We start from the raw sequence: 27,783 nt of genomic DNA, 5'->3' as shown, positions 1-27,783 counted from the left end.
TTATTGTTGAGTTTTACAAATATATTTTTTGGTGTTTTGAGCACGACAAGTTGAGTGCCATTTAGTCCCATTATACTGGAGAGAAGGCTGGTCTCTATGGCCGATATCTCTAAAACTCTGCAACTCACACCAAAACTATCTAGATGGATCAATAGCACTACACGTTGGGGAGAAAATATGTATTTTTTATTTAAGGGGTGAACTGTCCCTTCGAGTTACAATAAAAATGCATTACAAGTTACATTTCTCTAAGTGCTTAGATACTAGAACAGAATAGGCTGTCTGTTACATAATATGGCAGATTAAATGATGAATGCTCAGTGGTTTTGACAGGCATTCGTAGATATTTGTTACACAACAATTATTTTCAGAAAAGCCATATTAATGACTCAAGCTATTTTAACAGAAAAGAGATATAGTCACTTGTTTGTGAAAATACTGGCACTGCTGTATGTCAGCATTGTGTGACATGTTTCAGCTTTTTCGATCTGAGTGACGCTCGATCAAAAGAGCTGCCATGTGCAGTCAGAGATATTTTTCAAAGGGTTTTATTTCTTCCGTCTCCAGTCTACACTACATTTATTTTATGTCAGCTCATCTGAATATAATTCCATCAGTCCTGGAACCCAATACATTATGAATGCTTCCAGAGGACAATATTGATTCTTATCACATTATCATTGTTTTTAATGGGTCTGTTACTCAAACTCTGTTTTTTTGTAGCCCGGTTCAATGGGCTGTCAGCACAGCAGGTTTTCACAATAATTAAAGGCAATCTATGAATTCTAACACCCCAGAGACGGTGGTCATTGGTTGCAGCGACGCTCATGAAGCCATAAAACATCGTCATGGGGTCTGCAGATGCAAATCTACAGAGAACGTTTAAAGGCAATAAATCTGTGAGGCTCACAATGGCCAATTACTGCTTCCTGCGTGTCATTTCTTATTATGAAAGAGGATGATTATTAAGTATATTTAATGCTGGAACCAACCTAATAGATCTCATGGCCACCGTGAAAAGAAAACTGCCATGCAAAAGAAAAAATGGAGAACAAAGAAAAAAAGAGAACAGTATAACAATAATGGCTCTTGATTTGTGTTTCTGTGTCACCCTTAGATGAAAATCAGGGTCAACATGGTTTCTGAAGGCTTCTCTGAACAAAGCTATGTATAGTTTGTTGGATTATTCATATGTTGCTTGTAATTTCTGCAGCTTGTGTTGTAAATTCATTCAAGGTCATTAACAGAACAGAGCTGTTGTGAATGATGATACTTTTAAAGCATATGTTGGTTATTCAATATAAAGAAAGGAAGCAGATGACTATAAGTCTGTAAATGTCCATACAATGAATGCCTTAAAGCTTTGGCACAGATCCCGGGGAGGACAGAGGGGAAGTGTCTACCCCGACTTTTGCATAACAAGGTGCAAGGTACAAGTATAAACACGGTACAAGTATAATAAACCACACACGTAACTTTCATGTGGTGAAAATAAGGTTTGTAGTGCCAGGCCAGTAAATGCATATAGATGATATCTGTGGCAAACACTTAATTAAAATTATGTCACTGAAAATACATATTTAATAGAAGTCGACACCACTTTTGAAAAAAATCACACAGAAACACAACACTTTTTGAAGTGTGTCATCTGTCCTGTCAGGTGAAAGCAAGTGCTATAGTGCTGGGCCAGTCAATACATGTAGTGGATATCTGTGGCCAAAACTTCATAACAGATCAGTTAATGACATAATATACAGAGCGACACAGGGGACATGTCTACTCTTTTCAACTTTTAAACAGCATGAAGTATGACTGATAGAAGTGACACGACAGAGGTCACGTCCATGATGAAACTCAAGTAACTTAAAACTTTAAGTAACTACAAGTTTACTTTTTGTTTGAGAGAGGACATGAATCTCAGTCTCCTTGCGTTTGCTTGAGCCATCCATCTGCCCCATGTCCTCCATATGTCTCACTCTTTAGATTTCTCCTGTCATACTTACAATACCAACCAGAGGTCACCTGGCTAGTCAATACTTGTGGTGTACGTCTGTCCAGCACTTGACTACTTTTTGTTATGTCCCGACCCATTTATCCTGTTAGGTGGTCTGAACCCCTTACAGCATTTTTGGTCTGGTAAAAACAAGTGAATGTGAATGACATGTGCAGATTTTGTCTGTGGATTGAAGTGAATCAGAAAAGAGTCTAGTGATAATGTAACTTAAGTTTTTACTGTGAGAAAATATGGCCCTTCCCTAAACCACCTGTTTTTAGAATGGAGTTTGGTTTAACTGTCTGTCCACTTGAAAAACCGCTGGGAGTAGAGGGCATTTTCACATTAATAATTCACATTAATTAAGCTGGCCTACCTTTTAATAACGAACCATGTAAAGGGCATAATGTAACAAAAGAAGTGGGGCTAAACCAACCTGTTTTCTCCTTCTCTCAGCTCATTGTAAAAGTTCATCTCACAGTCGCCCTCTAAATTGTAATGAGATCTGCACCCTTGCTTTGGAGGAAATTAATTCATTGTAAAAACACTGGTAACTCAGCTATTAGTAATTAGAGCATTTCCAGAGTTGCCAGTGGCTCTGACTGTGTTAACATGAGTGTGTGATTGGTTAATGAACCCATCACGACCATTGCGACCCTGACCTCATTCGTCACACAGAGCAGATATTGAGTGCTATATCACGTTACACAGCCCGAAGGTCATTGAGATTCGAGTCAACTGTGGCTATCTCGATTTTGAATATAAATGAACTAGTCAATTCCCAGTAGTCCACAACTATGTGATTACATGTTTAAAAAAATGAGATGCTGGATTTTCACAGGAGTGCTTTTGACATCAAATAAATTACATCTAATGATGTATGTCTCTTTGTGGATCGAGAGCAAAAACTTTGCTGACAAATCCCCCAATGGAACCCTTTAACTGGTATGATGAATATGTTTATTTCCTGATTACTATGAGATTGTGTCTGGCCGCGCTTATTTATGTATCCATTACTCTTTTTATGGCCCAGGTATTCCAGGCAAATTCATTTCCCCTCGAGGGAGCTGGGGCTGTCCAGTCGAATAGATGAGTGGCAAGTGATTTTTGACAAACAGCAGGTATGAGAGGCACTGTGAAAAAAAATCATCCAAAACACTTGAAACACAGAGTAGTGATTCTGATGCTAGGGATGCAAATTAATAGGGAAATGCTTTTTTCATTGCTTGTTTCTCTTCACCGAGTATGTTGATATTAATCATTTGTGCTTCCCTTTTTGCAAAGCAATTAAATTTGTTGTCTCTTCCCCGGTTTTAAGATTAAGGATGGTTGAACGTGATCAAATGTGATTTGTTTATTGACAGGGAGTGTAAAGGGAGATGGATCTGGAAGTATTAGTTCAGAGTTTTTTGAAGTAGGGTTGTATGAGGTACTTATCCATAATCAGTGTATTACCTACTGTATATGGTGGTTGACATGCAGCCAGTTTGTAAATTATTGTTATATAAGCAAAATACTGTGGATACTTCTGCATCTCTTGGCAGACAGCAGCAGGGTGAAAAGTCCACGGCTGGGATGGCTATTGTCTTTCAGTATCTTTTGAGCTCTGCACAGGTACCTCACCTCCCTGATATCACTGCCACTCAGTAGATGGATACCAATGATGTTCTGGGCAGTTTTAATGACCCTTTCCAAAACCACTATACTTATTTGCCAAAAATAGTATTTTTACCTCACAGCACATGAAAGTTGCTGGCATGGGTGTATTGAATGTTGGAGATGGACTTCCCTTCATTCCTATGAAAGCTGCTCAGTGGTTCATGAAGCCAACTTCCATGTATGAGCTCCCCTATATACTTCCACATCGTGTGGCCCGTAGAGCAAGCATAGTAGAGACTTTGTTTATTTGAGTGGATAACTTCTGGTTCAGCAAATTTTCCCCAATTTTCCAGATGCTTTTTTTTTTCTTACAATGGAATGTTTTTGAGCGGCAATGCATCAGATGACATTGTCATTGCACAGTTTGGCCAGTCAGACCGACCATCTTCCTGGGGGCTTGCTGGTTTACCATTGCCTCAGTTGGTTTTTAGTTTATTTGTATATTTTAAAGGATTAATCACACAACACAAACAAACTAACTGATCAAGGTAGCAGTGGACCAGCAACTTGATATTGATTTTTTAGGTGGCTTAAATATAAGATAAAAGATCAATTTATTTATCATTACATAACAGGGCTGTATAGCAAGTGCTAATAAAAAACAGCATTCAAATCACAATAGATTGGTTGAAGAGAAAAAATAAAATTAGTATTTTAAGTGAGTAGTTCACAAGGAGTTGTGCTGAGCATGAATTAAGCAGTCTCATAGTGAGAGGAAAGAAACTACTCTGGAGTCTAATGGTAAGGCAGTGAATACTTGTGTATCTCTTGCCAGGTGGCAGCAGAGTGACCGTGTGCTGTGGGTAATGTCTTTTTGTGTCCTTTGGGATCTACGCAAATACCTGAACTCCCAGATATCAATCATGCTTGGTAGAGGGGTACCAGTGATGTTCTGGGTGGTTTTAATGGCCATATGAGCCAATTCACAACAGTACATTGCTTAGCCTGCACTGGTCCCAGTTGCTTCTCCAAACTGGGGCCATACTGATTGCCATCTACTGTGGGTAATACATTGACTATGGATAACTACCTCATACAACCCCACTCCAGATAATCTGAACTATCCCTTTAAAGTAGATGTAGTGGTTGACTCATTTTTTGGCTCAACTGCTTGTGACACTCTCGAAATCTAGATCAGAGGGGATCAAAGTCAAATGTCAGGCTTCCCATTCCCTGTGAACTGGCTCCTTTACCTTATCCTTAGCATCCACTCTTCAAAACTACAAAGGCGGCACGCCGGCAGGGGGTCAAGAAAAATTCTTCACAACAGACCCTCTGAGGCCTTGAAGATATTGAAGAAACTACTGACAAAACCAAAACCATAAAAAAGCCTTTTGCCTTACAGTATGTTTCAAATCATTAAAACAGTTTGTCAGTTTCCCAGTGCTCCAGTCAATAACCAGTCTGGGCCATTAAAAGCAGCAGCAAATTCTATTAATTTTGTCATCAAATTCCCATCGAAGACAGACACTTCTCTTTCAAACTGGTCCCTAGATTAAGAGCATCTTAACAATCAAATGACTAGGAAAGCATCTGTGGCATTCGAGGGAATTAACAGATAGCAATCAGCTGCTGCTCACGAAAGCCAAACGTGGGTGTACCATTTTGTATTTTATTGTAAAATGTTCTCACCCTGAGTTTGTTTGCTGATTGTCTTGTTGACAACTGTGCACCTTCAAGCCGGATTCAAGCCAAACTGAGCAGATGTTTCTATTAATTTCATTATTTTTGTATTTTTCATTCCTGGTACATTTAAAGCAGCTGTCAGACATAATCTTCAGCCGAGTGGGAAATTCACTGTGTGAGACTGATACCACAATATTAATGACACCTTAGTGTTTGAAGAAGGTAAGTGGGATGGTGAGAATTGGTATCAAAGATTTACTGTCTTTCTTGTTATATGAATGGAACGGTGTCATTTGAATTTCTGATGGCCCTCAGATGTGATTAAACTACAGTTTTTGCATCATTCTGAAATCTACGCTCTGTATGTGAAAGCAGCATATTCAAAAAACTTAAAAATTAGATTTTGATTAATAGTATGTGGTGCAGACAACCATGGAAACAGAGACAGACATGGCAGAGGGGAAGCATTAAAATACCCTCTGCTCCTGGTGGTCTTTCAAATGGACAAATTGTTTAACCAAACTCTACCATCACTTAGATCTTTTGGTCCAATCAGTTTTGATCAGTAAGTAAGGGATAATATACAGTGAGCAGGTCATTAATGCAAAATTAACCCCTACAGGGTGATGTGGGATCCTGACGCGAACTGGAGAAGTTTTGAATCACCCTGAAGGGGTTTATTTCACAATAATGACCTGCTCACAGTACGTTATTGCGCTTATTACATGGTCACCTACCAACAATCAATAACTTGACACAAAATATTAATTTTAAAATGATTTTATGGATTTTATGGATCTTATTGCTTCTCCAGAGTCTATGATTAGAACTATATCCATTAGCAACAACCTACTCTTTATAGCAACGGTCTGTTATCATTGCAATGGCCTGCTAAGAAGTAATATCAAACCTTAGAATTTTGTAATTGACCAATCAGCATCGAGCATTTAACAAAGTCATGCAATAACATCATTTACTAACCCGTCATGAGGTGTTTGCCACAGCTTCTATTACACATATATTTCCAATTACATAATTTATTCATTTAGCTCTTCATCTAACATCTCACTGTGGCTGCTCCTTCTTGTTCCATTACTCTCTGCAATATTTCATACTGATCCAGTGTCAAAAAATGAAAAAAAATGACTGTTGTCTTAATTTGTAGATTTTTTTTATGAACAACTGAGGGAGATGCCAAGCTCAGTGACAAACACATTGAATTTCTAGTGACTACTTTGTAATTAAAGTAACTTAATACACCATTTACCTGCAAATGTCACCACAGATGCCCAGTTCCTAATACTAAAAATATATAAAGATTGTAATACTTTCATCAGAAGGCCATAGGCTCATTGACCATTGTGTTACCTCACTTGACGATAGATTGTGATGTAACAGACTGTTTAAAAGAGAAATATGCAATTTATTTACTGTTTTTGGGATAACAAGCTTAGCTTAACATTAACAGACAGTTGACAGTTATAAACAGCTGATCAACTTACTGAGGATTTGTCATTGTCAAAGTATAATGGTGCACTTGTCTTGCACTCCTGTAAGTTTGATGTCCCTGCAGCCTGCAGGCATTCTGCCTGAGCTTTGAGTCTGGAGAAGAGTGGTAGGGGTGAAACAATTCACTTCCACGTATTTAATATACCGCCTGTGGCTCCAACTCGTTATTTCTGCAGTACTTATTTTTGAGCGCTGGGGTGTTACATATTTCATCTTTAAATAAAAATCGCCAAGGCTGCCACTTTAAACCAGTCACACAGGCCAACAAATATCAAGGGAGCTTGACTCAAGCTACCCTCCGCAACATGAATAAGCTGCGTAAATAGAACAATATGCACACTAGCGGGGGTTGGAAGATCTGAATGATGTGACTCCAGGAGGATGCCATGTTTAAGCACCTGCACCGCTGCTCTATCTTTTATACCCCCCCGCCTTTGCAAATGTGTTTTATTCCACTGCTGTGTCTCATTACACAAGAACAGCACTACCAGCTGAGTGAGGCAGATGTTCTATTGTAGAGCACGGCAACTCCTCAAGTGGCTAGCATCCATCTGAGTGCCTGTGTTACAGCTGGCAGCCACAGCTGAACCAGGACGATCCATCTCGGTGAAGAGAATAGGTCTGTAGTGAGAAAGATGGCGTATGGGAAGGGTGAAGCTAAACAGAATATGGCAACAGGCTGCTGCTATCCCCCATGGGAGGACGTTACACTGTAGATGGGGGGCAGTGGAGAGCTCAGGTCAGAGGTCTCTGACACACATTTGAGCAACAAAACCATCTTACTGGCACTGAAATGCAAATAAGGAAGTTGGCTTGCACTGTAGCCCCTGCAGCTAAAGGCTGCTAATGGAAGCACAGAGGCAGGACAGAGGGAAAGAGGGAGGGAGAGTATCGGTGCAGCTGGTGGCGACTGTCCAGTCGGTCTGTGTTGGCGTTTGCAGCTGGTAATAAATGCCAGCGGACAGCAGATGCTGCAGGGAAAGCTGAGATCTATCACCTCAGCCTAGAGCCATGCTCACCATGCCATGTGTTGAAACCTGCCCTCCACAAAACCTTTTTCCAAGTGTCCTCTGAAGCTGTCCTGTGTAACACAATTCAGCACCACCTAACCTTTAAAAGCCCCCTACAACAAGTACACTGTAAAAAAAAAAAAAAGTAGTGGAAGTTACTTAAAGCTAATTTCTCACATTTATTTATTTATTCAGTTTCAGTAATTCCTTCTTACTAATATGAATAACATTTACAGATATTTACAACTGAATTTCCTGACACTGTTAAAAAGTCACCCAGGAATTTAGTTGAATCAACTCATCTTTTAACTTGATGTCTTTGACGTGAAATAACGAATTGAATGAATGTACTGTACAGAGTTCAATCAACTCATTAAATTAAGTTTCAAAAGAAACATGATCAGCATACTATCAGAGTTCCCAGCATGCATTGTCTTCTCTGACTTGCTAAGTATCTCTAACACACTTTAAGATATATCCTGTTTGATTGTTTTCACAGCAAACCATGATGAAGGTTAGTATTAAATTTAGACCCTACCCACTCACACTTTAGATGTAATAAATTCACTTGGAGCAGTTTCACATATTGTCTTTGGGCCAAGTCTTTTTAGCTTTTTTTTGTTTTCTTTTTTGTGTTACAGAATTACCCCAACTTGTCTTTTCAATTTCAGTCAACTTAAAATTTAAGGCATCCAAGGAACTTTTTTCTTTTTTTAGTTACTTTTTATTCAATATAGGTAATACAAAGTGCATACAACTTGGAGATGCATATACACTTACACTTGTTTTTCACTCATTTTTTTCATGTCCATTCTGAGCATTGCTATTGGATTGCTGGAAGTAATTATCCTAAAACATTAGCCTATAGACCCCATGAATTATACAATACAGCTGACAAAATAAAGAAAATACACAGAAAAGAAAAATTTAATCTAAAGAAGAAAAATCAAAAGTGTAGCTGGAATAAAAATGAAATTTAAAAAACTATGAAAAAATACACATAAGACAAAAAAGAGGGGACTAGAGGTCCAACTAACACCAACTTTTTTATGTTAAAAAAAGTTTGTTTTTTTTACAGTGTAGGTGGCATAAAAATGTCCTCAGGCTGAAAACATTTGGTCCCCACAACAACAGATATACACAAATATGCACACACACAATCAGCAATCATAGGAGTAGAAGACAATATTATAGGATACATGAAATATTGCTCAAGTAAAACGTATTACATTTGTTCCTCTATGTTTAATCAGTATTTTGGCAAACTCCACAACATTTGTGGGAATCATCCCGATTTAATTTGTTTCACTGAACTGTGCCATTATTCATTTGGAGCATTTGTAGTCATCTGGCTTTTACTGCCCAGATGTGATCCTTCCTGCTGCAGCCTCATCACGCTGGCTGATCACACTCGGCTCACTAATCACCACACAGAGAAGCAAAAACTCCTCTTCCGGTTTACTAACATCCTGCAGATGAGAGGTCAGCGCTGTCATCATGTGAAATGATAGAAAATGTAGTCGGCCGCGGGCGTGACGGATTGATCGATTCAAAAACGCCAGGGTGATCCGTTGTCTGACTGACACCAATTACAGTCGGGCCCGATGCGGGCTGTCACAGCCGCACACAGCTGAAGGCGAGGTCCCAGGGTTCCACAGTCAAGGATGTGTTTCATAAACAGTCGGGTGACAGTTTGGCACTGGTGGGACTTTGAATCATCACTTACAGGATGACCTGCCACCCTCCAAGAGGTTGGAAAAGGGCAAAAAAAAAATCACGCTGGAGCTGTCGCGGCCGTGTGATGTGAGAGTCTGACGTGATCCGGATGCACACATGCGCCTCTGGGCTCACTTACATACAGAGCTGTAACATGAGCTCCAGTCTTCACATCACTGGTCTTCAGATTCAAGCTATGCCAGCTTCAGCCATTACTGCTCTACAAACAGCAGTGCAGTTTCAACATTCACCAGTAGAGAGTAGATTAGCAGCTATTTAGTTTTCAAATGGAAATTACATTCAGACATGTCAAAATGTAAATTTTAGATGTCTGTAAAACTATTTTGCCATGTTACAAAAAGTATTTGTACATAAAGGAATTACAGTGTGACTAGTTCAAACTGATTTGCACATATCTTTAATATAGATTTCAGCAGGGGCTGAGCTAGAGGGGTTGCATAGGGAGGCGGCTGCCACCCAAGTTTTGGGCAGTCTAATCAAAGATATATATGAAAAGTTGTGGCTGGAAAGAAGCTTGCATGGGAAAGCTGTGATGTCCGAGTGCAAGTAAATGCAGCAAGGTCTAATGCTCCCTGTGAACCCTTTCGATTTCACCCACCTCCACTATCTATCTATCTATCTATCTATCTATCTATCTATCTATCTATCTATCTATCTATCTATCTAACTAATGTAGATTAATTAAAAAAATAATTTAGCTAAACGTGTAAATTAATACATGTAGTTTAATGATCTGTTTTGCACATTTTTAGGTTAAGTGATGGGTTTATGTTCAATGATAAGAGACATGTCTTGGGGGAAATGATGGCAGAGTTGGAATTAAAACAACATGTGCCACAAAAATGTTATCTTTAAGTTAAAATGTTTTTCTGCAACAGTCTTGTCACCCTGTGAATATTTCTCTAGATCCTTCCCTGGGTTTAAGTAATTCTGTAATAATTAGAGACTCCACAAACACCTTATCTGAATGTGGGTTGGTGCCTTACATCCTGAGTGTTGTGTGTTCTCGTTGGCTTGCAACAGGTTGTCTCATTACTTTTTGTATAAGCTATACTTATAACCTAAAAGACTAAACTTACAATAGAGCTCATGCCTCAGTGTCAATATACAAATAATAAGAAACACCTTTATGCCTTTATACTGCATTAAATAAACTGATCTCATATTGTACACTGAGTTGGTCATGGAGCTCTCCAAAGCGTGCACTGCGACGTCTTGCAGAACCACACCTTAAAAAAAGCTAAAAGTTTTTAGAGCGTCCTGTGAGAATACAGATTACAGCTGAGTTTCTTCATGTTAAAGAAGATTTCTGATATGCCTGACATATCAACAATTCATTTTGGATATGTCATCCTAATTAGTGTCCTAATTTCAGATAATATACAACAATGACATTTTGACTGGTGAAAATGATTTATTTATATCTAAAAATCAATTCTTAGTTATAAAAGGAATTGTAGTTATTTTAAATATAATTCATGAAGAGAATTTTCTCGTTACAATTGCATTTCACATATCTGACATGCAATTATAGATATCTGAAATACAGATGGCACTTGTCATCCATGAGAATTGTTCATATCTACAGTTAATATAACCCGCAGTCAGAATGGCATTGTTGATATCAACAAGTGACATTTCCATTTGTGAGAACTGAGTTGCTGATATCAAGTCTCCTGTGTATTTGCTGCTGAGTCTTTTGTATCTTAAAGGCCCAGCTAAGGACAGGCATCGTAAATTAGCTTGGGCTATGACTGCTGTGGTGTGTGGCATTTATTTATGCTACATACTAGTCCCTATACAAATAAACATTAACTAATTAAATAAATTGATTAATTAGAAGTCAATGGTAAAACTTGAGCAGTTGTAATTAAGTTAGATATATATACATCAGGCAATTCCACTAGGAAGGAATTAATTGCTGATATAAGAATTAATATTTTGACTCGGAGAAATGAATTGTAGATGTCTTTAATTGGATTTACTCTTTATGTTTGCTTGAAGTCAAAACTCAATTGTTGATAACAATTGCTATTACTGCCACTCATAAAATGTTTAAAGGGCGTAATCATACATGTCAGTTCATCCTTTATACACGTGCTGTTAATTGTCTGTTCTAACCCTTGAAGCCGGTGCTGTTAATGTGACATCCTGCTCACATGTTCTCTCTGCCTCCCTCTACACAGGTTTGATGTCTCATCTGATCTGAGCGGTCCACCGAGAATTTGTTTTTGCATGTAGCCTACGATTAAGACATTTTTAGCTTGTGGAATGTAATGCCAAAAGCTACCAGCTTGGTTTCTGCTTGCAAAATATGGCAGATTAAAGCCTGCAACAGAGAAAACCAAGCAAATGAACACATGTAACCCTCAGAATTGAATCACTGCATGTCAAACACCAACTGTACAAAAATATGGTAATGCCGAATGGTGGGAATGATGCAGCCTTTTAGCAGAAATCCCATTTCAAAGTTTAAAACCATCACTAATATTTTGTAAATTTGGTGTAGACTGAATAAAAAAGATTATACTTAGTATTCTTTTAGAAGCTGAGCAACAGGAGTTAGAAAATATTTGTTTTACTAACTGCCTTTAAGTGGTTGTGATTGTATGTGTGACATATGGCTGCACCAGCAGCTGACGCTCATTTCAGATTAGTGAACTGTGAGCGAATATCCAACATAATGGAAAGCCAGCCACCCACATGTGCACATCTGTTCATATCATAAATATGGCTTTTAGACTCACTATTCTGTTGGCAGTGTACATGATGCACATCTGGGGAGCAATTCTCAGATGCTGTCAAGAATTTTACAAGTGATATAAGTCATATTAAATAAATTGTTGTTTTAAATAAACACGAATCCATGATAATATCAAAAATAGGAGCTGTACTCCATACCTTACTGTAGTTGCAGTTGTAGGAGATTCTTCTTCTTTCTCACTTTATGTTTGGCCTTTAAAGTTGATTAAATATGCAAGATGTGTCCTTATTTTTCTTACAGAGGACTGAATGACTTCAAAACTTTTAAATAAAGTTAACACTTGAAAAATTGGTTCTGAATGCCTGGATTGTTTGAAAAGATTCAAGAGAAAAACTTTAATCAACTTTCATTACTTGGAATCATTATCTAACATTTTAGCCAAACTTTGCCAAAGTTTTAAATGCCATCTTTACACGAATTTCTTTTTAATAAAACTACATTGTGGATATTCATTATACTTAAATTAATCAGAATCTAGTCCTCTCCAAAGACTTCTGCTTGATTTAATTGTAGCTGTCTTTTTTTTCCATTTGTTACCATCATATTTGTCTGTCCTGGGTTCAGCTTGTCTTGATTTAAAACAATATTAACCTTTTTTATGACGTGACAAATTTCCAATTTTCTTTTCAACGTCAATGTGATACCAGATTAATTTTCATGTCCTTGATTTTTCTCTCATGTAAAAATATTGAATATCTCAACATTCTGAACTAGAGCTACCACTTGGAACTACCACATCTGCCCGCCTCAGCCAACCAGTTCAGCTGAAGTTGACATCCATGTGTAGCAGACTCGTATATTATATTATATGTAGTGAAGGAATTTATTTTTACAGAGAAGCACAGAGGACTGACAGACAGCTTCATCATATCATCACACCACTGAACTTGAGGCGGATTTCAATGCTTCAAATATGCTACATGGTGCTACAAACAAGCTGCACGCAACCAAGATGACACTACAAACAGGGTATATGTGAAATATGGTCACAATCTCCCCCTCTGTTCATGAGTTATAGTGCTGAATAATGTTCAGCCCCGTAACTCAGGAACAATATATATTCTATACATATATTGACATTAAAGAGTAGGTAATTTTCTGGGTAAAGAAAGGGTAAATGATAATATTGTACCTTTATGGTTATAGTTTTATTTTATCTGCTGTATTTTATTACCTTCACCATTGTAATCAGCTCAGTGCCCTACACAGTAATGATGACTAATTCTATAAACACCGTGGTAGAATGGGACATGTATATACAGACGGACGGATGGATGAACAACACGAAAACATAATATATCTGGCCACAGTCACAGTGACCTTTGACCACCAAAATTAAATCTGTGCATCCTTGCGTCCAAGTGGACGTTTGGGCAAAGTTTGAAGAAATTCCCTCAAGGTGTTCTTGAGATATCACGTTCATAAGAATGGGACTGTCATGACCGAAAGAACAAGATCGTGGATACAAGCAGCCGAAATGGTTTTGTCAGGAGGGTGGCTGGAATCTCCTTTAAGGACAGGGTGAGAAGTTCAGTAATCCATGAGGGACTCAGCGTAAAGCCACTGCACCTTTGTGTAGAAAGGAGCCAGTTGAGGTGGTTCGGGCATCTCGTAAAGATGCCACCTTGTCACCTCCCTAGGGAGATGTTCCAGGCACGTCCAACTGCAAGGAGGCCATGGGGCAGACTGAAGACCAGGTGGAGGGATTATATCTCTGCCCTGGCCTGGGAACGCCTCGGGATCCCCCAGTCAGAGCTGGATAATGTAGCCAGGGAAAGGGATGTCTGGGGTCCCCTGCTCGAAGTGTTACCTCTGCAACCCAATTTCGGATAAGCATTTGAAGATGAATGGACGGATGGAAGAATGGGACTGGACAGACAGCCCAAAAACATATAGATAACCACAACTGTGGCCAGTATGGAGGCATAAAAAACGTGTATTGAGAGGGGAAAGTGACCTTTGACCACTAAAATTTAATCAGTTTTGAGTCCAAGTGGACGTTTGTCCCAAATTTTAAGAAATCACCTTATAACATTCCAGAGATATCGTATACACAAGAATGGGACGTACAGATGGGCAACCCAGAACATAAACCTCTGGCCATGGCTGTCACTGACACAGACTTTAAAATCTCCAGTATGTCTGTCTTGTACTGCATACCCATAACAATATTATTTGATTTATACCAATAAATAAGCTGTCCAGCAACTCTAGCATTGGTGGAGAGTTTGAAGACACTCACTGCACAAAATACATTCAATACACACATTGACTTTAGAGAGGTAAAAGTGGAGAAATCTGTCTGTAAAAAAGGGAACGAATAATATTGTACCATTACTCATGAACCAGATTTGTTTGTAATGGTTAGAGGTTGTATTTATATTGGTCCTTGAGTGGGTCACAGAGAGGCTGATCAACACACACCGAGCTCTGTGACAATGCCGGCGCTGACGGCGGAGGGCAGGAGGCGAAGACAGAGACGTTTATGTGTGTTGATGGAGAGCTGATGCCAGGTGTCACAGCCAATTGGGAGCAAGGGATGTTTAGACGTCGGATGCGTCTCAGCCTGTCCGTCTGTCTGAGGGGGGCTGACAATGTGCGACTCACCTGACACGGGCGCGGAGTTGCTGGGAAAGCTCAGGTCGTCCTCGGCAACCCAGGAGAAACTCCAGTACCCTCTAGGAATGTTAGCCCTGCCAGCCACCGTTTCACCTGCAAGAAACAGCAAATACACACTTTACTTTGAGTGCACATATATCCATTATAAACATGACGGTACATAATGTTGACTCCTCTGTGTGTTTTACTTGGGCTGATTGGTCGTCACTTTTAAGCCATTAATCATAATGCAGAGTCCTTCCTACCGGTGGCTAGAAAGTGACGAATTGCAATTAGAATTCCTGCATTTATATTGAAATTGTGTGGTGTTTTACTTTTTCCTAAAGAATTAAAAAAATATATTATCAACTTCAGCATTTGTAAGTTGAAACATCTACAGCAGCATTTGCCAAACTTAGAATCAGGACTCAAAATGCGTCGCCAATTGACCCTTCACTAACCCCGCCTTCCTTAGTTACTGTTGCCATGGCTGTCAAGCTTTCCATTCTCACGCTGCATATATACAGTTTATAATGATGGAATGGTGTCAGATTTATCATCAAAACTATCAGTAATCTTTGAAAAACTACATCTTCGATTACACAGAGAAGCAAGCAAAAGCAGCTTCTCATTTCTACATGATGACCGTGAATTTTGTCGGCTAAAATGATGACTCATGATGACTCAAGTGTAGCAAATGTAGGCTAATGCTAATGCTAATGCTAATGCTTAAACTCCTTGAGTCAGCTGAGAAAGTGCTTAATGGCTAAGTGAGGTTAAAGCTACATCCCAGGTGGGATGGTGAAAATGACACATGTATGTATGATAGACAGGAGAAATACATGCTAGCTAGCTGCCTTTCAAATTAAAAGCCTGCAAATGCAAGTAGCAAAAGTACAAACAGCCTTTACACAAGTAGAATAAGAGGTTACTTGTTAAAAAAATGGTAAAAGTAGAAGTACTGATTGAACGTCTTTACTGCAGTAAAAATAAATAAGCACGGGCTCTGAAATGTACTCGGCGTATAAAAGTAAAACGTTCTTTTTTTTCTTGTTCTGTCTGTTTTGCCTCTTCACATCCTTTTTGTCTTTTTACATCTTTACTGAAAAATTAGAGTAACAAGCTAAAGTCGTCAGAAAAATAGTCAAACTGTTTATAAGTATTTGTATTCAGTTCCTCTTCATCTCTGCATTTAAACACACATTACACAAACATATCATATTCAATTTAAAGTTATGGTTTGTTGTGTTATTTACCAGCTTATAAATATGGATGTTATGGCAATTCATGACGTATTTTGTAAGTTTGTAAGTTTTTGTAAGTTTCTGTAATTGAAAAAGTTTGGGGCCACTTGGTCGACAATGTTGGTACTGCAGATTAATAGCTATAAAACTTGAGCCGTGACACAATGAACTTGAGTCTTGGTTAAAAAAAAGTCCATGGGCCCATATGAATTGGGTATTGGATATCAATGGGCTGCATAATTACCTGAGGACAGGTTTGTCTGATTTTGTTTGACTCTGTCCTTCTCACCCTCCAAACTCAGACTAATTACCACAGGATCGAACAGAAGTCTGTTACTGTAAAGAAGCTGGAACAACTTTCTCTTACACTCCTGTACCCCACCTTCCCACACACACACACACTATCTCTCTCACTTTGTCCTTAGTCCATGGATAATTAGTACACAGTCACAGACCAATACACCACTGCCTGGGAAGGAGACCCCTGCATAAATCCTGCAGTCATTTCAAATGAGCCTTAAAGAGCGATTAATTGTAAACGCTGCCTTTCATGGCACCGAACAGAGCACATTCTGGTTTGGGCCAGAGATGACACACACTATTTAGGGTTTATTCTTTCTTAATATGACTTCCACTGACATAATGTTCAGCCGATGACGTGAAGAGGATGCTTAAATATTTTTCGAGGTCCCTCTCCATTAATCCACACCGTAAAAACAAAAAAGTTGAGAAAATACAAAATTTCAAGGCAACCTAACATTAACAGATTTTTGAGATTTAATAATGTTTTGTTGAGATAATTTGCTCCTCTTCATCGGATAAACTGAATCTTTGATTTAAAAAAATATTGAATAAACTGGTTGATAATTATAGACTTACTTTTCAAGCACCCAGATTTTGACAAATCAGGTTCAGTGAGGTGTGAGTAAAGTTTAACATGAAATTTTGGGAGAGATTAGATTCAAGTTTATCTCAAGAAGAAATGTAAATTATTGTAAATTATTAATGAAACATTATAGGTGTGCAAAACTGCTGCATTTATTTCAGGAGCACGTCAGAATTAGCACTACACTGTAAAAACTAAGAAATTGAGAAAACTCAAAATTTCAAGGCAACTTACTGCCACAGTAAGTTTTTTATTTTATTTTTGAAGCTCATGTCAGAATTAACTCCAAGTGTTGGCATATTGTTCATATCAGATATATATTAGTAGCGTTATTATCCAAGGTCTTAACGTTTATTTTCTACTTTCCTCAAGCAATTTTCTTCCGTGTCTGCTACATCTGTTTGACAAGCAGAGCAGAGATCTACAGTACTGACCTTCTTGAGATATGCAAATGCATTCAGCCTGCCTGTAGGCATGATAAGACGTCGACTCGTACAACAGACACGTTAAATCTAGACAAGTACCGGGAAATATATAAAGCAGGCTAGAGGGAAGTTAATACTGGTGCCAGTGATTAATGTTGGAAATATCAGTCAGAAAGGGGAACATTTCTACATGCAATCTGGGAATGTAACCTAGTTTACCCATTAAGGGAAAAAATAATACACATAGGGAAGTGGTTGGGTACATCGGTACCTAAATCACGAAGATTATGCCTGATGGGCGGCCAAACACAGCTTCCACGTGTCAAAATATGAGTTTGCAGTGATAAATGTCGGGGAAAAGTACATCCGCTCCAGACTTTAAAAAATGGATGGAACGTATGTTAGAAATAGTATCACATGAGGATATGTTAGCTAGAATCAATAATGAAGGTGAGAACTTTAAGAGGTCATGAGATTACTTTTTTTGCTCATAGCATTGCTGTAATCATAGAGCTGTACTGCTGTGGTTGCTAAATCTTTTTTATGCTACGTATGTGAATTCACCAATGACCTATGGATATATTATTATGTATTAATAATACTGTCTGTCTCTGTATATTTAAATAAATAAAAACTTCAATTACAAAAAAGGCATAATGTCACTGTGTTTTTATATGAAGCGATTTTCATTCCTGGAATGAATAATGTGACTTCAAATCATCATGTCTGTGCAAATGTACCGCAGCTGTTAAAAATAATAGACAATAACAAAGAGGATCACAGAGTCAAGAGACAAGGATAAATAAAAAAGAAGTCATAAACATGTTTTGTACAACAACAAACACACAAAAATGTATGAAAATGAGATAAACAACTCATCACAGTCTTTGATCTGACTGCATTTTGGGTTTTTTTTGGAAGGACAGACTTTGTTCAATATGTCCATGGGGAGAATAAGTCCTCATCAGCAGCCGTTGCTTATCTCCTTTCTGTGGACATCACCACTTGCTGCTGTGACCCTTGTTTTCCTCTGTTGATGGCTGTGGCCCATACAGAGGGCCTAGTTTGGGGTCAACATCTGCTGCCACTTGGGGAAACTGTTTGGACGTTGCATGAGCTGGCAGGGCGCTGCAGGAGCTAACAGCCGCGTAGCTGTGGCCGCTGACTGGCTGACTGCTTTAATGCCTGGTGTGAGCGGTGGCTAGCTTTCTGACTGACTGACAGATGGCGGTGGACAAGCTCGCTGGCTGTTGGCCGTCACAGAGGTGGTAACAGGCATACAACATCATGGCTGCCTTGGAGAAGCACTTTAACAAATTATGTTTTCTTTTCTCCTTGTTGTTTGTTTCACATGTGAAGAAGAGGTGAACTCGCACTGCATTGTGGGTAACATAGGTGTTCCCAATAATACTGATTAAGAAGGTTCCATCCCATTCAGGTCAAACTGAGTCAGGATGCTGCTATTGTTCATATTGGCTCACTGCGAAAGCTCTGCCGCACTAATAAGTAACTGAATATTTATAGAATTTAATTAGTTCATTGGTAAAAACAGTGTTTACACTACTACAGTTTGTAGTGATCACACTTACAGTGATCAACCACTTATATAGATTTACAAAAATGAGAAGAGAATTATTCCTATATAAATGCTGTTTAAATAATTTGTTTATCCCTTACACAAGAAACAGAATGAATTTCCCACATGTGATCACATATAGGAAACATGTTACCACATGTGGCATGGATTTCACATGGGAATATGCATATTACATCATGAAAATGTTTAACATGTGAATAATACATGAGAAACACACACAAAAAAATCACATGTGATTTTGCACATGTAAAATTAATGTGTTTCACATGGGAATATATATTGGTTTCACATATGACACCATGAAACTGTTCCAAAACTATGTTTCCCATGTTGTGCATAGAACATATGAAAAACACGTTCCACATACTTCACATGTGTTTTTTATTCTGTAAGGGATAGTGACAACCTGTAATTACTTAATATTTTGTATCTTATTTTCTGGTAAAATCATGTTAAAAATGTGTGTATCAAATATTATACGGCCATAACATAAGATTATATACTGTATTTGTAAATCAAATGGAAATTTAGGTATTTATATGCATTTTCATTTCATTTATTTTTTTTTTTAACATATGCAGCCTGCTCTCGTTATAATCACTTGTGTGACAAACAGTTATGAGCAAGCGAGTGCCTGTCTTTTTAATTGATTTTCACTAAAACAATTCCTGGATTATCATAATTGTATGTTATATTGACCAAGATGTTGACCACAATGCCAAAAATAAAAAGGTTCCTAATAAATAAAAAAAAAGAATCAAACCAGCAATGAACAGTACTTATTCTTTCTGATGACACAATTATGAATTTTTATAAATTTAATATGCATTAAATATGATACAAGCAAAGTATCATGTAAATGATATACTTTTTATTTTGTCAAAAGCTTTAAAAAAAACTTGAGAATGCCAATGAGATGCAGCAGCAAAACTACAGTAAGCTATTTTATAGATAATACTGTACGGCAGCAATTCCCAAATGTAAGACCGCCACAACCCATTTTCAAATCTGAAAAACTGATGCGGCCCACCCAAACCTTTAATCACTTCACATGAGACCAATCAAGATACAAGATACATTTCTGCGTTAATGTGGTGGAACACCAAAAAAAAAGTGTAATACCTGTTAAACTAGATCAGATAAAGGACAAATAACACTGAATTTGAATCCCATGGCTTTGTTTTATCAGTTCTGATTATTTTTAAGACTTCTCAAGGCCCACCTGCAGGGCCTTCACAGCCCACACTTTGGTAGTCACTGCAGCAGTTACTTATTTTGTACAGTAATTTGAAAAGAGACTTACTGTATTTTGAAACAGTCAATAAAGTTCAGCAAATGGCGAAGCTGTCTACACACGTCTATTAGATACTGCATGAGAAATAAAGAAACAAAAAGGTAATAGTAACCACATGCTTGGTGATAAATCTGACCCAGACAGACATGATCACTAAGAGGTTTCCACTGTAGTTCATACCAGTATGGCTGCTTTGAAAAAGGTCTGTTAAACTGTGGATACAAGCAGTCAGAATGAGTCTAACAGTGTGTTTGTCTCTGTTCTAACCTGAGACATACAAGAATTTTTTACAAACTGGCAAAGCACAGTCGATCTGTAATCCTTGTTGTGTAGCTAAGTACTGTTAGCATAGGAAGCACATGGAGTGTAACATGCTAACCTGCTAACAAAAGTCACCCTAGTTTCCACATTATTGATGAAATAACCACTCAATTCACCTTGAATTGACAAAATGTTTGTTGCACAAGCTCCATCCATATTACCTGAAGTTCTGTCATGGATCCAAACTGCCAAACAGGAAGTGGGAGCATCCAATTGGATTTATAGTAGAGGGAACTCAGACTGTACCATTCTGAATACAGAGGGGTTTTTTTCCCCACTGTTTCAGGGAATAGTCTTTTTAAAGTATGCCAAACAACATTGTTAATGTGTCTATTTTTAGGGCAATTAGAATAATTAATAGAGATTGTTTGTACAGTACTGATGATAAAGTTTGGCCCAACTTTTGTTTGTCTGTAGGAGGAGCCTCCTGTTTAAAAGAAAGAGGTAGAAGCTCCTCAGGGGAGTTCATAGTTGGAGTTGGAAGTTGTCTGAGCTCAGATGCTGGATTTCCTTATTCCTTCTTCAGTTTTTGTACATATATTCTTATATTGCCGCAGGCTCAACGATGCCAGCCTGGACTGCTTGTTTGTGTGCTGTAAACTACAAAAAAAACATACTGCAGGTGAAGATTACTCCGGCTCGCGTGTGTTCTCCCACCGCTGCTCGGCCAGCTCTTTACAGTATTAGCTCACCCTCCCTCTCAGGTTGAGTGTGTCAGACATCTGAAGGGAGCTCAGAGCACAAACATCGGCGCATTAAAAAGGGAGCCAGTTAAAGTGGCTCAGGTGTCTGAGGAACAAGCGTCCCGTGTCTCCTGGTGGTGCTATTTTGGACATGTCCAACTGGGAGGAGATACCAGGGCAGATCAAGAACATGCTGGAGGGATTACACAGCTGACTGTATCTTGGCAGGCTTGGAAACACCTCAGAAGACCTCAGAAAGAGGGACAAGGTCCAGCTCGACAGGAGGATGTTCTATGTTACCTTGTTTAGTCGACTGCCACCTCAACCTGCACTCGATCAGAGGTGCCCAAACTCAAACTTAATGGTGGGCCACAAGCCGAAGGCAGACACATGATGTATTACATTGTTAAGATACAAAAGGATCTGAAGTTGCCTGTGTCACAGATTAATAGAAAATAATAAACATAAATTTTTACTTCACAAAAAAACTTAATTTCACTGTTTTTCTCTAGAAACAGGCAGGCCAAATCAAACCGTGCCAGCTTTGGTCCAGGACCCCACTTTGGGCAGCCCTGGACCTGATGGATTTAGATTTATACTGGTGATGGATTTAACAGTATACTCTCTTTGTTCCACTTTTATTTACAGTAGTAAACAAAGAGTGGAACAAATAAATAACATAAATCTGGTAGGTAATTGCAGTTGAATTTTCCACCATACGAGCTGTGGGATAAATCAGAGTCAGTGCAGGTTAGTGGTCAATCCACTATGAATGGACCCTGTTTTTTTCCTTTTAAAAACAGAGGAACAATGATGTTCAAACTTCACATATAACAAAATATGTGAATTGAATAAGATGGCCTTGTGTATCTTACTGCTGAATAATATCTTACGTCAATGCATGCACAATGTGCACTGCTAGATCTTACAAATAAATTCTTTTGTGCTACCATTTTAGTAAAAGAACAATACTATAAAAAACAATTCAGTTTCATTTTCTACAAAAAATATCTTACAAATGGAAATTGTGGAGAAGAAAAAAGTTCTTTTATATATAAAGCTAAGCAAGATTTCTTCTGTGTATTGAGATCTGAAGTTTGGCCAACTAATGCCTTGTTTCCACTGCATGCTACAGTTCCGCCCAACTTACTTGGAACTCTTCTTCTTTGGTTTTCTATTTTCCTTGCTGTGACAAACAGCTTCATTAAACTCAGTTCACTTCATTAGTATGAATGTTTGGAGAGCAATATTTCTAAGCTTTAAGTACAATATTATATAACACAAAAGGCCACGGGTGTAGAATTAGGTTGAGACGGTCAGAACATGTCCCTACCACTACCCAGGGATTATTGAATTTTAATAGCAATAATTTTGATCAAACTAAAATATAACCAGTCTTTCCTGCTGTTGTCCAGGCAATGTTGCATGCTGTAATCTTAGTCAGCGCTCCTCTGTCAGCAGCACTTTTGGTCTCCCCACACCGGAGACTGCTTTACTATGCTTATGGGGACACTGACAAAGCTGGGACACGCTTGTCCCCACCAGCAATGGCATGAAATATCTGCCCTTCCAAAAGACAAATATATCATCATTATTATTAATATATTATTATATTTTATCATCATAATAACAATGACATGTATACATTATAACCATTAAAATTCATAGAAATCCGATTCATTCAATAAAAGAAAATAAAGAGAAAAACAAAAGAAGAACAAAATGGCTCTAAAAAGCAAAGCATCCTTTGTGTGTATTTTCAGATATATATTGAGCTTAAGATATTTTTGTCACATCCGCTGATGTTTTTGTTTGCTTCCTTCATTTTGTGACATGCAGTCACATATTGTGCAGCTAAGTGTGCTGCATGTCCTCCTCCTAAACCAATCTTTTGTTTTTCCGCTGTCATCTACTTCTCCGAAGTCAGATTTTTGTGTTAGTATTCTGCTCTGATATTATTATATTTGTTACATTTCAAGAGGAAGAGCATCTCTGTCTTGAGCACAATTTGTATTCATGGTTTAGGATCTGAGAGCAATTAAGTTTGTTATGACTTTTGGTTTGATTTGTCCAATGTTCCAGATAGACATCTTTTGCTAATTTAATTATTTTGTTAACTCTGATTGGTGATTGGAAAGCAGTGCTGCTCTGAGGGTGAACTTTTTTGGAAGTTGTTTGATCAGACGGAAGGGACTTGTTTCAGTCCTCAGTTCTTGAGTTTGTAGTGGTTGAAACCTCAGTGGAACTCAGTTTGAGACGAAAAAATTTAACTGTTCATTTTTTGTTTTGTTTCTTTGTTTGTTGGTGTGTAACATATATAAAGAGTAACATTCACATACTGGGAACCAGAAATGCCACCTCCTCAATATTCAGTTGTTCAATAATAAATGAGTCTTAAAGGACCAGTCTGTAGGATTTCGTAGCATCTAGCACTTAGCTTGCAAATGGCAAACACCTCGTCTCACTCTTTCCTTCCATGCATATTGAAGAACCTATGGTGGCCTTGAAACTTGCGCAAAATGTGATAAGCTGTATCTAGTCCTAGCCTAGTCCTTTCTGGGCTACTGTAGAAACATGGTGGTGCAACAGACTCCATGGAAGAGGACCAGCACCATGCTGAGATGACTCAAAATTTCAAGGCAACTTACTTCTATAGATTTTTTTGTTTCGCGCCCAACTCAACCTTTCAAGTTTTGAAATAAACAAAATAAGATTTGTCGACTTATAATGTTTAGTTGAGATACTTTTCATCCTTAGATAAACCTGAGTCTTTGAGTTTTAGAAACCCCCCTCAAAAAAAGTTTTTCATAAAATGTAATACAGCTATGAACCTTATTTGTCATTATTTGAGTACTTGAAAATCAAATGCTTTTAATTAAATAATATTAAAATATTAGCCATTATTTACTTTCACTTCAATGAGTTTACTCAAATAACTTTTGAAACAGATTTTGGGGGGTTTCCAAAACTTAAAGATTCAAGTTAACTTATGAAGAAAAGTAAATTATCTCAACAAAAGGTTAGTAGTAGTTTGTACAACTCTAAAATCTATTGCACTAAGTTGCCTTGAAATTTCGAGTTTCCTCAACTGTTTCATTTTTACAGTGTAGCTAAAGAGCTCATTCTAACAAAAACCCAATGATTCTTAGTTGCAGGTGATTTTACGCTGATGAAAACATACTAATATCACAATATTATATTAGATTTCTGCGATATTCTGCCAATAAATCCCCCTAAATCTTACACACTGGACCTTAAAGTGTTAGTTTGAGCTGAGCTCCAACTGACCGAAAAATAGCAATAATGGGAACGGGATTTTAGCTGAATTTAATCTAACAAGGAAAAAATGAGGCTGTCAGATATAAATAATAAGCAGACTAGTGTGGCAGATTCTTCTTTCCACAGCTGAATCCAATTAATTAATCAAATCCCAGCTCATTTAGATGTGTTGTGACAATTTCATAAATCAGACAGAGAGTGGTTAATATGCCTAGCAGGTGAGTGAATCTGAGCTAATTCCGAGAAACATTTAATAAATCAATGCAGGCGCATCCTTAATTAAACTTTTTGCAGTGTTAAATATAAAAAGATAACACGTCAACACAACTTTACATAAAGATTTGAAATAATTTACAGGTTTGTGCTTTCTCTGTTATCTGTGCCCACCAAAATCCTCACTGTAACAATGTCATTCGAAGTGTGTTCATGGGAAAACATCACTTCTGCCACCTCTGTCACCCACACAAGCTTGGCCGTAACAAACACACACTTGTGCACATACGGCCATCACTCCACGTACAATCCAGCAGTACAGAGGAGAGTTACCTCAGCTCAGTGAACAGTCTAATTCTGTCCCACCCACACTCTGAAATCCTTCAAATGCTTAGTGGATTAATCAATGAGGCTTGACTCAACCTGTCACTTAAACATAGCTATGCATGACCATACATCTCTCTTTGTCCCGTACGTCCCCCTGTCGCTTTTTGACTCTCAATCACTCAAATGTCCATTTCCACATCTTTTGTTTTAGAGATTGAAGTGGATACTTCCAAAGACCTGCAAAATCCTCACAAATGGGGCACTTAAGCACGAAGGGGGGAGGACACAGAGGAAAAAAAGCTGACAAGGTAGGAGAGGTGCAAACACTTTAAAGGGGACACTACTATACATGATATATGTGGAGCCTGTGGGCTTTGTTTCTCACGATAGTGCAGTGATCCAGAAATGAAGCCAATTACCCATGAAAAGTGCTGCGAGGGTGAATGTACAGGTAGAGGATCTGTAGGTCTAAGCAAGACCTGGCAACCGGTGTGGTCTCCACAAGAATTCTATAATATTTTCACTCTGTTTAAAGGTGTAGTTCAGATTATTTGAAGTGTTGCTGTGTGAGGTTCTTATCCACTGTCAGCATATAACCTACAGTAGGACAATACACACATACCACCAGTTTGGGGAAGCAGCAGTAGTACATGTGTAGAAAGCTAAGCAATACACTGGTGTGGACAATGTCAGCAGCAAAATATATTTTACCCACTTAGAAAAAAGTCAGTATCAGTTTAAGTGTATGCTATATTTATAATATTTACCATTATTGGGTTGGTATTTTCTAAAGTGTCAAGCTGATTTTACTCAGAACTACAAAATTTCATGTTGCCATTGGTGATCGCAGATCTTCCACAGAATCTTTCTTTCATGGAGTACCTCTGGGGTCAGTCCTCGGCCCCCTGCTTTTCTCTATTCACATATTCCCACTAGGACACATTGCAGATAAAGACAATATTAGCTTCCACTTTTATGCAGATGACATTCAGGTTTATTTCTCTTTTGACCCCACTAGTAACAACCAACAAAACACCCTCAGTGCATGCCTAAATGAAGTTATGAACTGGCTCTTGGATAATTTCCTTCAGCTTACAGACAAATCTAAAATCATTATCATGGGCCCAGACTTGCATCACAACTTGATTCATTCACCAGCAGTGTCACCTCCAGCTGCAGCAATCTTGGTATCATTTTGAAAAGTAATCTAAATTTCAATCAGCATGTCAAAACGATTGAACCTTCCCAAGTCCTGTCCTCGTTTGCTCTGTGCTCCAATAATAGTTGAGCAAACATGGTACCTCTGTAAACTTTCTCTCATGCCTGTTAAAGTGATTTATAGGGTTACATCAACACTGACTGAGGTACCAAGCTTGCTCAACTGTGATTGGAGCACAGCATTGAAAAGAAGGGTCAGTTGTTGTCTTACTTCACCCAGTTCTGTCTCTCCAAGACCTGGAAACTCTCATTCAAGCATTCAGTACATCCCGTTTAGATTGCTGTAAATTAGTTTAATAATTTCAAGGCAAGGACAGTCTTTTCAGACTCCAGTTGATTAGACATTCTGCTGCTGGATTCTTCAAAAAGTCCAACAAGAGTACACATTTCCCAAAATTTAGCTGCATCACACTAGCTCCCTATGTACTTAAGAATTGATTTTTGATTTCATTTCATTGTTTTTGCCAATTGAGTTTGTTTGCTTTGGATGAAGCGATATTTGACTTATATAAGTCATATGTAAGATTTGGTTTGTTTGGGTGGTCCTTTTTTTAAGTGTCTGAAATACATTTTGCTGCTGAGCCTGTCCGCAATAGTAGATAGCTTAGCTTCCATACTTGTACTCCTCTCAGCTTAGACCGCCATCTACTGTAGGTAATACAGTGACTATGAATAAGCACACCATACAACCCCACTTCAAATAATCCGAACCATTCCTTTAAGAAGACATTTCGAATATGTTGCCTTGCACTTTGAGCCTTGCTGGAGTAAGAAGATCAAGCTAAACAAAGATGCTCAGAGTATCAAGCGATTTCAAGCTAATTAAAAGGGAAATGAGGAAGCCATCCGTTTACGCTGCTTGATTTTCATACTCCTTGGCCCTCCTGCATCACAATTGTCCTCTTCTTTTTGCCCCTTAATTAAAGATTTACCTTGGGATACATACATTACTGCCTAAATAAATTGATTACCTGTCGGGCCCAGTGACGCGTCATTAAATGCTCGTCTAAGTCTGCCAGTGCCACATCAGGCAGCTGAGGCCTGGAATTGGCTGCTCTTTCTCTGCTACAAAGAGCCTGCATTGATTTCCATCAGAGGCGCCCTCGTGTCCACTAAGCACTCCAACTTTCATTAAGACCCACGCAGAATTCCAGACACGTCGCTCGAGAAACCCCAAAACACACATGTGTGTGTGCACACGGTCACGCTTTGCTCCTGATTACAGTCCACCAACAGAGCTAAGGCAGCAACTTCTTAATTAAAACAGTCTTCAAACAAGATTTTAAATAATTCATAAATGTCTCATCTTCATTAATAGGGGTATCAAGTTTTTGTTAAGTCTCATTCTAAGTGACTAGCATTCCAAGGTTAAACGGGGTTAAATAGAGGAGGCATATTTA

General features: G+C 38.3%; 1 protein-coding gene across 1 annotated transcript in view; it reads right to left on the bottom strand.

Annotated features, from left to right (window-relative positions):
- The window catches only part of alk (ALK receptor tyrosine kinase), a 581,112-nt gene that overhangs the window by 334,785 nt on the left and 218,544 nt on the right, over positions 1-27,783 (bottom strand). Inside the window, exon 2 of the mRNA XM_084742736.1 lies at positions 14,906-15,010. Within this exon, the coding sequence (XP_084598862.1) occupies positions 14,906-15,010 (105 nt within the window). The remainder of the gene's footprint in view (positions 1-14,905; positions 15,011-27,783) is intronic.

Source organism: Lutjanus erythropterus, chromosome 18 (assembly GCF_056507025.1).
Source record: "Lutjanus erythropterus isolate fLutEry1 chromosome 18, fLutEry1.hap2, whole genome shotgun sequence".
NCBI lineage: Eukaryota > Metazoa > Chordata > Actinopteri > Lutjaniformes > Lutjanidae > Lutjanus > Lutjanus erythropterus.
The sequence above is the reverse complement of the archived record's forward strand: the minus strand, read 5'-3'. Positions and strand labels throughout refer to the sequence as shown.